The 14983-nt window shown below is 34.0% G+C and overlaps 1 protein-coding gene across 1 annotated transcript; it reads right to left on the reverse strand.

Annotated features, from left to right (window-relative positions):
• Positions 1-468: 468 nt before the first annotated feature.
• On the reverse strand, positions 469-8874 carry gtf2a1l (general transcription factor IIA, 1-like). The gene is made up of 9 exons (XM_030155434.1): positions 8851-8874; positions 6816-6917; positions 6549-6672; positions 6264-6313; positions 5664-5757; positions 2982-3508; positions 923-1165; positions 677-766; positions 469-576 (listed from the first exon to the last, which is right to left on the reverse strand). The coding sequence occupies exons 1-9, from the start codon at positions 8872-8874 to the stop codon at positions 469-471; spliced, it is 1362 nt and encodes a 453-aa protein (XP_030011294.1).
• Positions 8875-14983: the final 6109 nt, after the last annotated feature.

The following is a 14983-nucleotide window of genomic DNA, read 5'->3' on the forward strand; positions in this document are numbered from 1 at the left end:
ATGTCTGCACAGACAGAACATTCACTTGGTCTCAAACAGGATTAAAGACAAAGTATTATGATCAAACATTAACTAACATCAAAGCGTTATAATCAGAAATCAAGAAAAAAAAAAAAACAACACTCCAGGTCAAACACTGTTTTGCTCTGCTTACACAGAAAACTTCTTTAAATGAACAACATAAATTCATGCTGTTTTCATCAGCAAACTGGACCCACAAGCAATGTTGTAAGTAATTGGTTGTAACAACATAAATGACTTGCAGTATTCTCTGATAATTACATAACGAAAAAAAGGAAAGCATCCGTAATTTAGCACAGCAGTGTTTTAACTGCCTGCTGCAGGAGCCAAACAAATGAACCACCATGAAGTCTAAATTTACAGATTGTTTTTACCTTTTAAATCATTGCCTCCCCTAAATGGGCATGGTTATCTGATCTGCTCAATAGAACTAAAGACTAGAGCTCATTACCACTCAGCTTCCCCAACAGCTTTAGAGAACACGTAGTCTCTGCCTCCATAGCACATCACTCCATCTTTTAAATGAAACTTCCAACGGTTCTTACTGCGATGAATCTGCAACGGAGGAAATAAAAGAGGTGATTTATCATCAGAGTTCAGTGCTTGGCTTTGTTGAGAGGTAAACAATGGCAAGAAGCACGGAAAGTACTCTTACTTTGTCATACTGGCAAACAATTACATTATCGGTGTCAAAGAGATCTGGGATGTCCTGCTCTATCACGTCGTCACCTGAATTTAGGGGATCCTAGCAGAAGGTGGGTTGTGAGGGGAAAAAAGTGAAAAAAATAAATAAAGTGTGTCTGCTGATGATAAAAGAGTAACTTTCTGGAAACTGATGTTTAACAGCAAACTCGAATATTTGACATGTTTTTAAGATGCTGGTGAAAACAAGAACTCTTACCTCTTCCTCTGCATTTGCAAGTTTGTCTTCTATTCCGTCACTGTCACTGCTGGAGGAGATGCTGTTGCCGTCACTGCTTCCATCTCCTTCCTGCAGAGCTTTTATGGCCTCAGCATTGATTATACCCAGAAAGTCATTCTCTTCCAGGGGAACTCCATCTTCATCTTCAATGTCAGAGCCGTCTGGAGGACCATCCAGCTGAACGATGTCTGACAGTTCACTGTAGTTGTAGTCAAGGTCCAGCTTAGCACAAGGTAAGGAGAAATGTAACAGTTACAGTGGTGATGAGAAAATTACAGCTAGTAAAACTGGGCAATTATTCTATTATCACATCAATGCAATTGTTTGAACTAATCACTCGTTTTGCATAATTGTGATAATCATCTCCGTTCACCTGTATAAAGACAGATAGATGAAACAGAGATATCACATTTCATTATTATTATCACATCATTTTCCATTGCTTTTTTCACTGCCCTTTAAATATAGTCACCACGTTGCATCCCCATGATGAGTCACTTAAATTCCTATAATCACCAGTAATTCAATCATTCTTCCATTTCTTTCAGACTTTGCACAAGGTAGATACAAGATAAATGTAGTTTTTGTTTATAAAGCATAACCCTATAATGCCAAACGTATCATATTTGATACATGAGTTTTGAAGCCCTCTACATGATCAGTGTGGTATTTTTTTTCTTGAAAAACCTAATGTATACAATTAGATACATGCAATACACAGATAATCCACCAGGGGAGAGGAATTCATTCACCAGAGGCCTTCCCAGTGACACTACAAGATTGTCATTAATGAGGAAGGAGGCAGAACTTTGCCAATTTTGAAAAAGGAATTACCAATTTGTTAGACATATTTGTGTTATATCATGTTTTTGTTTGTTCAAAAATAATATTTGAGCAGTGAGACCCGATGTATCAAATATGATACAAAATTGAAACTCATACATGGAAATTGATATTTGAAAAAATAATTTTTTGGTTGTTTAGAAGGACCAATAAAGGCTCCAGTTTCAAAGAACTGGAATTTTCTATTAATGATTTAATGGTTCAGGCTTTACAGGGCTAAATAGGCAATACTTTTTTTTTGTTCATGTTTCATCCATCTTAAGTTTATTTTTAATGTGTGTAAGTAAAACGCTGTTGTGCCCATATTACACTGTTGATATAAAATGAAACATACAGTATAATCACAATTCTATGTAGGAGATGTAGTTATTTTGACAGCCCTAGTTACAAACTGATCTTAAAACGGACTATGTCTGCTTCTAATAATTTACCCATCTTTGTCTTTCAGTGTTTAACCCTCTATGACCTGACCAGACGTTGGTGAACAAAAGCCTCTACAGTTTTAAAATAACTTTTACACCGCTAATTCTATCAGTACATACAAATAATTCAGATAAAATACAGTTTCTCAGCTTTTCATCATCATCACACCCATTTGACCCATTTGGACATTCAGAGGCTCCGTAGTGATCATGGAAACACCATCATCTTCTGTAACTTTGATTCACCAGTAAAACCCATGTATTTGACAAATGACTGGTTGTAGACACTTGTTCTTATGTTCAGTCGATATACTTCGTTGAAAAAGTCACACTTTCTTCAGTTTTCTCTGATATACTAACCTTTTTCTATTATCTCTAAGCTTTTATGATCAAACATGATCAGTAAATTTAGTAAATATAGGAAAAAACCTGATTTTCACTGAAAAATGCAAACGAGAATAATATTAACATAATTACCAATATTTTTTTTTTACTGTTTTTTCTTGTTTTGTTACATTTGATTTTGATATTTTTATTGATATATTTTCTTACACTTATATCCTGTTGTATCACTGTAAAATGTTTAAGGGGTGAAAAGAAAGAAAAAACAATAAAAAGTAAGCTACAATAAATAAATAAATAAATAAAAACAATAATAATAATTAGCAATAAATCAGTTAGAGAAAAAATCATTTGGGATGTCACCACAAAAAAGTTATTAGTCTTTAAGGAGGTAAGACGTGAAAAAATGTATTTAAGTAAATCCATATTACCCCAAGAACTGTTTCAGACTGGCTGTCAGCACTTCCAGGAGCTAGACTTCGTGCTCTTTTGGCTTTTTCTCTCTCCTCCTCAATGACTTCTTTTAGGATGTCATCAATATCTTTGGTCTTAGCGCTGATCTGGAAGTCTAATGACTGAGTGCAGGGTGAGGGGGGAATACTGAGGTTCACAGGCTGGAGGCTCGGATGATTTTCCTCCAGAGTGACCTCCTGCTCCAGAGAGTGAGCCCCCTGAGGATGTGGGGGCTCCACAGTAGGAACCGGGGGCTGCTGTGGAGGGCTAGTCTCCTGATTTGTGGATAAGGCGGTGTCTGGCTGCAGTGGCTGGCTGACTGAAGTAGATGACAGAGCAGAGGGCTCCACCTCCTGAGTGGGAACGGTATTTGTCTGGGCTGCAGCCGGCTGAGCGGCAGGAGCTTCTGTCCATTCGGTGACTTTTGGGGTGGTTTGGGACAGAGGTTGCTGCCCTGCTGGAGTGTGAGTTACTACCATAGGGACGTTAACTTTATAGAGTTGACCTGAGGGAGACAATAAAAAAGGCTGAAATGTTATTTTGCCCCTTTAAGTTAAAGTTAAAAGTACAGAGTGGTTTCATTAAGCTGTTTCAGACTGGTCTGTGTTAGAACTAGTCACAGTTTACATTAATCTGACTTAAATCTAACACAATTTTACAAAAGCATTTAGCTTTATTTCTAACCTACAAAAACCATGTTACTTTCAGAACTAAAAGTAATTCCTGTAAGTCACAGGTGGCAAACATGCGGCCCGGGGGCCAAATCCGGCCCACCAAAGAATGCAATCTGGCCCGGAGGATGGATTTGTGAAATACAAAAATTACACTGAAGATATTAACAATCGAGGATGTCAAAATGATTTTAATTCAGATTCCACATACAGACGAATTAGACCTCAAGTGGGTCAGACCAGTAAAATACTATCATATTAAACCTATAAATAATGAAAACAGCAAATTGTATGTATGTTTTAGTGTAAAAACATCAAATTACATGAAAATGTTTAGATTAAAAAACTGTTATTTTACAAAAAATGTGAAAAACCTGAAATGTCTTAAGTAAATGTAATTTTACCAATAAGTTGCCTGTTATTAAATGTTTTGTGCATTTGTAATTGTAATGTAAATTGTAATGCACATGTGTAAAGGATAAACTAATAATTTGAGGCATAATATTGTTAAAATTGCACTTGTTTTTCTTAAGACGTTTCCAGTTGTTCATGTTATTCAGATTTTTGTAGATGTAAACATTATCAGAATTTAATTTTACTTTTTTCACTGGTATTATTTTACTGGTCCGGCTCACTTGAGATCATATGGGGCTGAATGTGGTACCTGAACTAAAATGAGTTTGACACCCCTGCTGTAAATGCACCACTTCACAAAAAAGCAGAAAAGTCTGAATCTTAAATTACAGTTTAATAATGTGTAAAACATCTCTACTCTGACAATTTTAAGCCCAGGCTGAAAACAGCTCTGTCCAGCTGTGCATATAACAACTGAGAGTGTTCTGTCTGCACTCTTATTGATTATCATTTTTATTTTATTGATTACACTGGTCAACAAAAAATTTATTGTTTAAGTTTTTTGAGCTGATTTAGGATAATTTTGGTGTGCTGAATCCAAAAATCACATTAATTTTGCTCAATCAGGTAAACTTTCTGAACCATGCTACATATTGGCTTTTTAACATTTTTGCTCACATTTATGGGCATTTTCACACCATATGATACAAATTCTTTCATATTTCTTGCAGTAAATGAGTTCTGAAGATTTTATTTTTGCCAATTTATGATTGTTTTTGTTTTTTTTTTAACATTACAGGTGAATGAAATGGCTTCGACTAGAAGATCTTGCAAAAATAAGCATGACGTATTCTGCTACATCTGTGGTGAATACGTCATTGTACCTAACAGGTACAATGGTGAAATGATTTTTTTTTTCTCTTACAACCTATTTTGGGTAAGAACTATATAAAAAATAAACTGATAAAGTCACAAAAATGTAATCAATTTTGTGAGAAGATCAAATTTTTCAAAATCAAATTAGCAAAAAAACCTGACCTGATTGAGAAAAACAGATGTCATTTTTGGATTTAGCGGTGCAAAATGGCCCTAATTCAGTTGAAAAAACCTAGACAACTTGCAAAAAAAAATTTTTTGTAACCCAGTGTTATGTTATAATTGTTATTGTATGTTTTTAACCCGTCTCTTTTCCATTTTTGTAAAGCACTGTGAATTGAACAGTGTATGAATTGTGCTATACAAATAAATTTGCCTTGCCTTACCTATAGAAACCACAGTAAATGCTAGAAATAATACCCAAATGAGGAGACTGTCAAATATTTAATAGCAAATATCATGACAGATTTTTTTCCAGTTAATTTCGCAAGTACAATATTTAGTGAATATTAAAATTTTTCTTAAAAGCTGGTTTGAAAGTTGGAAGAGGTGGCACAATCACAAAGTTGTTTAGTTTGGAAAAAAAGGCTGTTTACCCAGAATTCAAGGCAACTTTAGACAGACGAGAACTAAGCAGCTTTGTAGAGCAGACACATTCAGACATCTATCTGAAGTCTTGGATTTAAGCCTCATCAGAAAAAAAATCTTTGTGAAACTGGCCCCTGATTTAGCTCAATAACAGACTGAGTGACTTTCTACCAGAGGCAGTTTGTAGAGTGACTCCAGCTGGTATCTGCACAGGATAGGCCAACCCAGCAGGCAGAGAGAAGGTTGCCACTGTTTCAGAGTTGTTCTGCAATTGAACATTTAGTACAGAAGAAAAAATAATTCGTCATTATCACATTGAATAATCTTGAACAAAATATATTCCTATCCCATTGCAATGCTTTAGTCTTTAGTATTACAGCTGCGGAAAAAAATTATTAGACCACCATTGTTTTCTTCAATTTCTTGTTCATTGTAATGGCTGGTACAACTGAAGGTACATTTGTTTGGACAAATATAATGATAACAACAAAAATAGCTCATAGTAGTTTAATTTCAGAGCTGATATCTAGCCATTTTCCATGTTTTCTTGATAATAACCAGAATCACGTAAGTTCTTACATCAATATCTATGGCATTGTACTGCCAAAAACAGTGCTTTTAGGCATTCCACATTTTCTTTGTGTCTGTTTTAGTCACATAATACACACAGGAGTTAGTACTTGATTGCATAACCACTGTTTCTGATGACTTTTGATGGTCTAATATTTTTTTCTGCAACTGTATTTTGACCTGTCATGTCTGGATACTTGCCTTCATGGGGAAACTGTGGGTTTTCTGACTTGTGGGGATCACAGCTGAGGCTGGAGGCAGAAATCAGAGCAGAGCAGGTAAAAGGTCTGTTAGCTTTACTTCTACATCGACATGAGCTGGAATAGTTGATAGTGTTGTATGATCAGTTCATCATATAACAGTTTATATCTATCACACACTTGTTTCTAAACGATGAATACAAATCCTTAAGCCGTAGTATTTTAGGACAGTTTGACAATTATTAATGTAAACTTTAGTGTTTTGTTGAGCAATATGTTGCTTTACCAGTGATTTCTTGATCGGACTGGCTATAGTTCGCTGGAAGTTGCAGCACAAAGTTAGATGAGTTGATATTGTTTTTCCTGAAGTCTTCCATTGCTTTTGACTGCATCATCTTTGACTCCCAAAGCTGCACAGCAGAGGACACAGCAGTCTGTCTTCCTGGCAGTGGTGTATAACCTCACTGTAGTGCATGATCTAAGTTATCTGTAACTGACAAGTCGTGTATATTTTTGCTTTAAGTGAAACAGGGTGATGGGGAATATAACTCACATGTCTTAAATCATCCAAGATGCGGTCTTCAAGCCCTTCATCCAAGAAGAGCTCCTTCATACTTTCAATCACATCATCAATTATAGACAAGTAGAGTTTGGCCTGCAGTTGATTACAAAAAAATGAGAAAATAGAGTTTAAGATACACAGTAAATGTAGGTTGAATATAGACCGCATGAGCAAAACTACTGGGACATATTGAATTTAGGTATTTTACCACTGACAAGGGCTGAGATGCAAAAACATGATGACAAATGCATCAGTATATATATTTTAGAGATAAAAATCACAGCAATAATTGATTTATCTATTTTTTTTCTAATATTTGTGTCAACCTTGTCATAGAAAAAGCTTCAGTATTCGTTTTTACTTGATTTTACTCAGTGTTATTTTTCTTTTTACAATTATTTTAACTGTTCTTTCTCTAGATTTCTGACAGATTTCTTATATTCTGCCCACAAATAATCAATATAAAATACAAGCAACCATCTGGCTTACAGAACTCATAAATAAAAATCCATCTTTAATCCATAAAGACCCAGTGCTACTTTTGCGAGAGTTCCCAAAATAATTTTTCTCAATTTTTAACCTTTCTTAACTGATTTATCACCATTTATTCTAATATTATGCTCTGTATTTTTGCATTTTTAAGTATAAATCAGGCAGTCTTATATTTAATGTACTGTTATATTTAATGTGGATGTTCATAAAAGCTCAGATTAAAGTTGAGGGTTATTATATCAAAAACTGAGAAAACTGAAGAAAACATGATTTTTTTCAGTGAAATATATCATTAACTGAACATAAATGAAGTGTGTCCATCCACTGTCATTGATCCAACTCCATGGGTTTTACTGGTGAATCTATGTTGTAGAAGATGACGGTGTTTCCATGTTTATTACAGAGCCTCTGAACGTCCAAATGGATCGTATCTGATGACCATGAAAAGATGATAAACTGTATTTTACACCAATTATTTACATGTATTGATAGGATTAGAGGATCAACAGGTATGAAACACTTGAGATCAGTAGACGATTGTGGTCATCGGTGGGTGTTTGGGTTTTTATGGGTTAAAGTTGGAAGAAATGTTGATTTGACATTTATTGTGATATTTTTACAACAACACATAAATAGTTTTATCGTAATATTTCAGACCAGTTCAATTCATGAATGTGATCTAACAAAGGCAAAAGGCAAATATTACATAGATATGCTTTTTATATTGCTTGTAATTAGGATGAACTAGTTAGTTAGTAATTTATTCATCCATTTAACAGAACATGATATATACATACATACAGTTTGGATTTCTATATTAAACATGGGTGAAAAGGCATATGCTGAAGCAACAGCTTATATATGCCTACCCTATGTACAAAAAGGACAGTTGCAGAAACAAAACAAGATAACAAAATGGTACAGTTTTAAACAATAATATAAATAAAACAAATAATAAAATCTAAGCAGAATCTTAGATTTATACTGATAATTGGCATATGAAATATCTGTTGAGTATTTTAGCACAAAATTGTTTGATTATATTGAACTAAAAACCCACAAATGCAGCCGGTCCACCAGACCCATGACCACTGGCTGAATAACAAAAATATGAACCCCACACAAGGGTTAAATAGACTGACATCAGGCTGTGGATGTGATATATCCCAATATTTTTGTCCATGTAGTGTCATTTTAAAACCCCAAACCCCCATTAAAAAAAAAAAAAAAAAAAAAAAAAAAACGCAGCCATGACTTTCCATTATTCCATTATTCCATAATTTATCGTTTTCAACACATCTGAGCCACATCTCAGCAACAGACAGTGTATTTCTGCAGACTATTATTCAGTCTATTACGTAATGACAGAAACCACTGAATCCCTATGTGCGTCATGATCCACTCACCACTGGATCAGGTTTGATTTATCACCATTACATTTTGCAGTAAAGCAGTGTCATTTAACAAGAAGTCTAGAATTAGAACTGAAGTGGTGTTTTTATGGATGAACCAATTTAAATGTGTTTCTACTCACCACTGGGCCTGTGTTGTTCAGCATGATTCACGCACCAAATTGCACACAGGTGGCAGAGCTGCATCAACCTGGTGATAGTCTCACAGGTGACAGTGATGAGCCGTTTACTTCCACGTGGGTCTGGAGAAGTTTTTTTTTTTTTGCAGGACCAGTGAAGGAAAAGAAACAGTATCACATTACGACATTAAAATTTCACTGTCCTAATGGGATGTCTTCCACATGTATAATAAAATTTAAGGTATTTGTGCATTATAACAGCACATCCACAGTGTTAGAAGTTAACTTCACCATAGAAAGTAATGTGAAAAATATGAAGACAGGACAATGCATTTTTGTCCTCTGTAGGGGACAAGAGTTTCACAGCTTTATTTAGAAAAAAAAATCCACTGTCCACTGCAAAGGACATTCCATAAAAAATAGAATTAAAATAAAAATCGTATCTGAAAAACTGTTGTATTATGCTTTTTCCAATCAAGACAATTATTTAATGTAAAAAAAAAAAAAAAAAAAAAAAAGTCAAAACATTTACTTTCCTGGGTCTCAGGAGGATATGTGGGATTGTTTGATAAAAGGCAGCGAATGGGGACACTTGGTTTATGTTCAGTCAACTATATCTTTGCTGAAAAAGTCCCCTTTTCTTCAGTTTTCTCTGTTTTCATATAATATCCTTTGAATTTACTCTGACTTTTCATGAACATCAAATTAAATATAAGAAATTATATATAGAAAAATACATGGTTTACGGGGAAAAATGCCAAATACAGAGGATAATATAATAGTGGAAAGGCTAAAAAAGAGAAAAATTCATTTGGGAACTGCCACAGATTTAGCACTGGGTCTTTTTGGGTTAAAGGGGCCTTGTCTAATATTGATATTCCAAATTCTCACCAGTAGGGGGAAGTCACGTACCAGAACACACTTATGACTACCAAACCTACCAATGAATTAACACATATATTCACAGACTGTATCACTCACTGAATAAAGTATAAAGATCATTGTTTACACACATAGATGGTATCATCCTGTTTTCTTCAAACTAAAACTGAAAGCTGATTATTTTGACAGCTGGTGAGAATAACACTGATAATTTTCACATGCTACAGCTTTAGTTTTAAAATTAGCGTAGCTCTTTTTTTTTTTTTTTAGATATAAAATAGCAACAGTAAAACCACAAATCACCTCTGTTTTCTGTACTGTTTGTGTTGTCAAAAGCTGCACTAAAGATCTGTTTGGAATCATCCAAACAAGGTCAGAACTGTCACAGTTTAGTCTGAACTGTGGATCAATAAACAGTGAACTTAGCAAAGATAATAACATCACATAATAACTTTATACCTTTATAAGCCTCTTAATCAAACTCACCCATGTAGAAGAAACTCTGTTATTTCAGCATCAAACTCCATTCTTTTCATTTAGAGCTGAGTCCAGTGGTGAAAACAACAGTGCTTCTAGGATTTATCACTTGGTCACTTTTTTTTTTTTTTTACTCCAAAAGTTGTTTCTTATGCCATTTTCATGCTTTCTAATGTTAGCAGAGTGACTCACTACTCCCTCTAGTGGTCACATACTGTATGTATCGATTCAGTGCACAGCCTTAAAATCTAATGCATTTTACATCTTTGGCATAACTTTAAAACTCTCGACACCAATGAAAATTTTAGGTCATTTTTAACATTCAAAAGTAAACATACTACATGTAGCCCTTTTAAAGTCTTGAGCAACACTTTTATGTCTTTTGCATGGTATTTATTTGAAGATGGAAGTGTGGATTTGTGTTTGTACCTTCCTAGCTTTAGCCATGCTGTGTGGTATTCAGCTGACTGTGGTTATATACTCTTATTCTTCACAGCTTCTGTTTTTTATTTTGCGTTCTTTCAGTATAAAAGGTTATACAGTTTCCACTGTGCTAGAAGCTACAGATCCCATGAGTTTACAATGCCAGGAGTTAAAAATATACAAAACACTTCACTTTGAACCTGGTGTTCAATAGATCCATAGCAACAGCAGGAGTCGTGACCCCTGCCTCCTCCAAGCATCTGTTTGGCATTGTTGGCACTCTTTCAGCACTGTAGGTTGACTCCTCTGATGGGGATGAGAGTGAAGCAACTGAAGAGCAGCAACATGACACTCTCTGGTGAATACTGATATCAATACACCTGCACATCACTACACTACTCTGGACCGAGGCCTCAGAGCATTCAGCAAGGACAAGTTATTACAGGAAGATAATGTGGAGTATCTATAGCAGCCGGTCTATTTTATTTGCTAGTAAGACGGAAAGGGTCAAAGACACAGATAAAAAATGGACAAAATTGCATAACTTTTACAAAACTTTTCAAAATCTAACATTTTCCAACAACATTCACAATTTTAACCCTGTAAAATCTGAACCATTAAACCACTGACGGAAAATTCCAGTTCTTTGAAACTGGAGCCTTTGTTGGTCCTTCTAAACAACCAAAAAATTTTGTTTTCAAATGTCAATTTCCATGTATGAGTTTCAATTTTGTATCATATTTGATACATCGGGTCTTGTTGAGCCGCATTATGTAATAAATTCCCATTATGTAATAAAAGTTCAAAATGTAATAAGAATGTCACGTCATCTTGTAATAAAGAAGCATTATGTAATAAACTGACGCATTTTGTAATAAACTACCTCAATGCATTATGTAGTAAATTTTTTCGCATTATGTAGTAAGTTATTACAATTTGAGAAATTTATTACAAAATGCACTTGACACATTTTTATTTTCAGGAAAATGTAATACCTTGGTTCATTACGTAATAACGACACTCAAGTAGATTTTTTTTTTCCCCTCTTTAATTGAAGTAGCCCTCAAGATTAGTAGTTGTGATAGTGGTAATGATAGCCTACCTATTACTATTACATTCAAAGTTAGTACACACACTCCAACATGCACACACAAAGTAGAAAATGGCTAATTACATTTCTGAAATTGTAATAACTTACTACATAATGTGAAAAAATTTATTATATAATGCACTGACAGTTTATTACAAAATGTGTCAGCTTATTACATAATGCGGCTTTATCACAAGATGACGTGACATTCTTATTACATTTTGAACTTTTATTACATAATGGGAATTTATTACATAATGCAGCTCAACAGGCCTCAGTGCTCAAATATTATTATTTTTGAACAAAGAAAAACATAATATAACACAAACATGTCTAACAAATTGGTAATTCCTTTTCAAAATTGGCAAAGTTCTGCCTCCTTCCTCATTAATAACAGTCTTGTAGTGTCACTGGAAAGGCCTCTGGTGAATGAATTCCTCTCCCCTGGTGGATTATCTGTATATTGTAAGGAAAAAAAAAATCACACTGATTGTGTAGAGGACTTTAAAACTCATGTATCAAATATGGTACGTTTGGCATTATAGGGTTAACATATATGAACATAAGTTAATTATTGTAGAAAAATGAAATAACAACCGTTCCCAGTCTCTTTCTCTCTCTGATTGTTAGTTATTCTTATATTCACATCAAATACTCAACTCAAATCATTTCAACAACTCATTTGTGCCACTTTCTAACACAGTATAGATCATGTACAGTACTACATCATATCAAATCCTGTGCAGTATCAGAGAACAATACAAGCTCTGAGTAACGTAGGACTGGTGCATAAGAATTAGAACTAGTTTTATTTATTGATGGATACATTATTGTTGGAAAGTTATTTATTGATTGTCAGCTTCTATTCTATTCTATTCTATTCTATTCTATTCTATTCTACTGACTGTTGCCTTTACTTCAGATTTGAAGCTTTACAAGTGGTAATGAATTTATGACTTCCGCACTAATGACATTAAAGTATATTATATCATATTGTATTGCATTGTATCATTCAGACTACTGAGCTAATAAGCTATTTCTAAGAATTGCAATTATATTGATCCAAATTTAGAAAAACAAAACATGTAATGTTTTAGTCAAATAATGACAACAAAAAGCCACTCCAGTATCATTCAAACCCTTCATAAGTCTGTGCAAAATGATGTCTGCTCCATTTCCAATCTAACAGCTTTGCTTTCTTGTTTTGTGAATTTCATTTCAGATAACACTTACGGATGGAAACTCATTCGGGAATTAAAAAAAAAAAGGTGACAAAAACTCTATCTCCCTATAAAATGTCAGCTCTAAAATGTGGATTTATCAGCACGGGGAAAAACATACAAGAGTAACAAGAGTATTAACTGATTTAACTGCTCTGCTAGTAATAGAGTTTAAGGACATGTTCTGGTATCCTATATGTTTTGCTCACTTTGGATTTATTAAAAAAAAAAAAAATAGGTGTGTTTGGCTCAGTAAAATGCATAACTATGTCCAGAAAATCATTTTGGACCATGTTCAGTGATGCATGACTCAGTTGCTGCAGCAAAACAGCAATATCAAGCATCTCCAAAATGGATCCCTTTTAACCTGATAATGTCTGGAATACTAAGTCTGGAACTGTTTTGTATTAATAGCGACATGATTTACTCAACTGGAAAGGAGTTCCATTAAAGCAACAAATACTTATGATCATAATCACAACAAACATTTGTAAATAAGACATGTTTAGGTAATCAGTTGGGATGTTACATTAACTTCTGCATGGAATGTATCATTTTTAAACCTTTAGTTTGCCTTAAAATTGAACATCTTGCCCTCCACGTAGATTCTAAAGCTTCATATATCCTCCTGAGACCCAGCAATGCATTTTTGTCCACTATAGGGGACAAGAGTTTCACAGCATTATTTAAAACAAAACAAAACAAACAAAAAAAACACTGACCACTGTAAAGGACATTCTATATCATTATTTTTTAATCTATCTGAAAAAACTGTTGCATTATGCTGTTTTCAATCAAGACAATTATTTAATGTAAAAAAGCCAAAACTTTTCCTTTCCTGCACGAGTATATTTTATGTATAAATATAGTGTGTTAAACATATTTCTAGCAATAGAATCTACAAGGTGGCCAAGAATGTTATTTTAGATTTTAAGTCAAACCTAATGAATTTCCTGTATTTTCCAACATGATATTCAAATGAGTTCAGGTCAAAGGTCATGTTTGGTCATTATATGAAGCTGGATACATACTAAAGGCACTATTTAAGTATTATATGCATGAATGATATATAAGTTGATAAAACTGCATAAGAGTTTTGATGTGATTTTTAGAAGATATTACTGGTGCAAGGTGATGTCAAATGGGGGTGAGTTCAGCTGCTGCTGTAGTGTATAGTTGTAGAATATCAATATATGGCATCATAAGGTGTTCTTGGAATCAAAAATTCAACTATTTCTGAGCCTATGAAGTGGGCCAGGTACAGAAGGGAGACAAATCCTTTATTTCACTGAGATGAAATGGTAAACTTTGAAACCCACTATGACTTTATATGGTCTGAAATTCACAATGATTTATTCAACATTCTGCAGGTGAGTTGCATCCCTAAAAATTAAAGTCAGTGTTTTTCCCAACCTTTGGATGATTTTTCTTGACTTTTCCATGAATGTGGGAACCCCATTAACATGTAGCCTGAGAGAGATTAGATCACAGGTGTCAAACATGCAGCCCAGGGGCTAAATCCAGCCTGCGGGATGAATTTGTGAAATGTAAAAATTACACTGAAGATATCAACAATCAGTGGTGTCAAAATCATTTTAATTCCACATACAGTCCGATTAGATTTCAAGTGGGTCAAAACCAGTAAAATATTATCATAATAACCTATAAATAATGACAACCCCATATTTTCTCTTTGTTTTTTTGGTGTAAAAAAGTAAAATTACATGAAAATGTTTACATTACCAAACTATACTTTTACAAAAAATGTGAATAACCTGAACAAATATGAACAAACGGAAATGTCTTAAGAAAAGTAGATGTAATTTTACCAATATTCTGCCCATTACTAAATGTTTTGTGCGATTGTAATGCACATGCGTAAATGATAAACTGATAAACCAAGGCATGATATTGGTAAAATTGCACTTGTTTTTCTTAAGACAATTCAAGTTCTTCGTGTTATTCAGATTTTTAAGGAAACTTTATAGATGTAAACCTGATCATAATATAATTTTACTTTTTTCACTGTTATTATTTTACTGGT

This window comes from Sphaeramia orbicularis, chromosome 15 (assembly GCF_902148855.1).
Source record: "Sphaeramia orbicularis chromosome 15, fSphaOr1.1, whole genome shotgun sequence".
Taxonomy (NCBI): Eukaryota; Metazoa; Chordata; class Actinopteri; order Kurtiformes; family Apogonidae; genus Sphaeramia; species Sphaeramia orbicularis.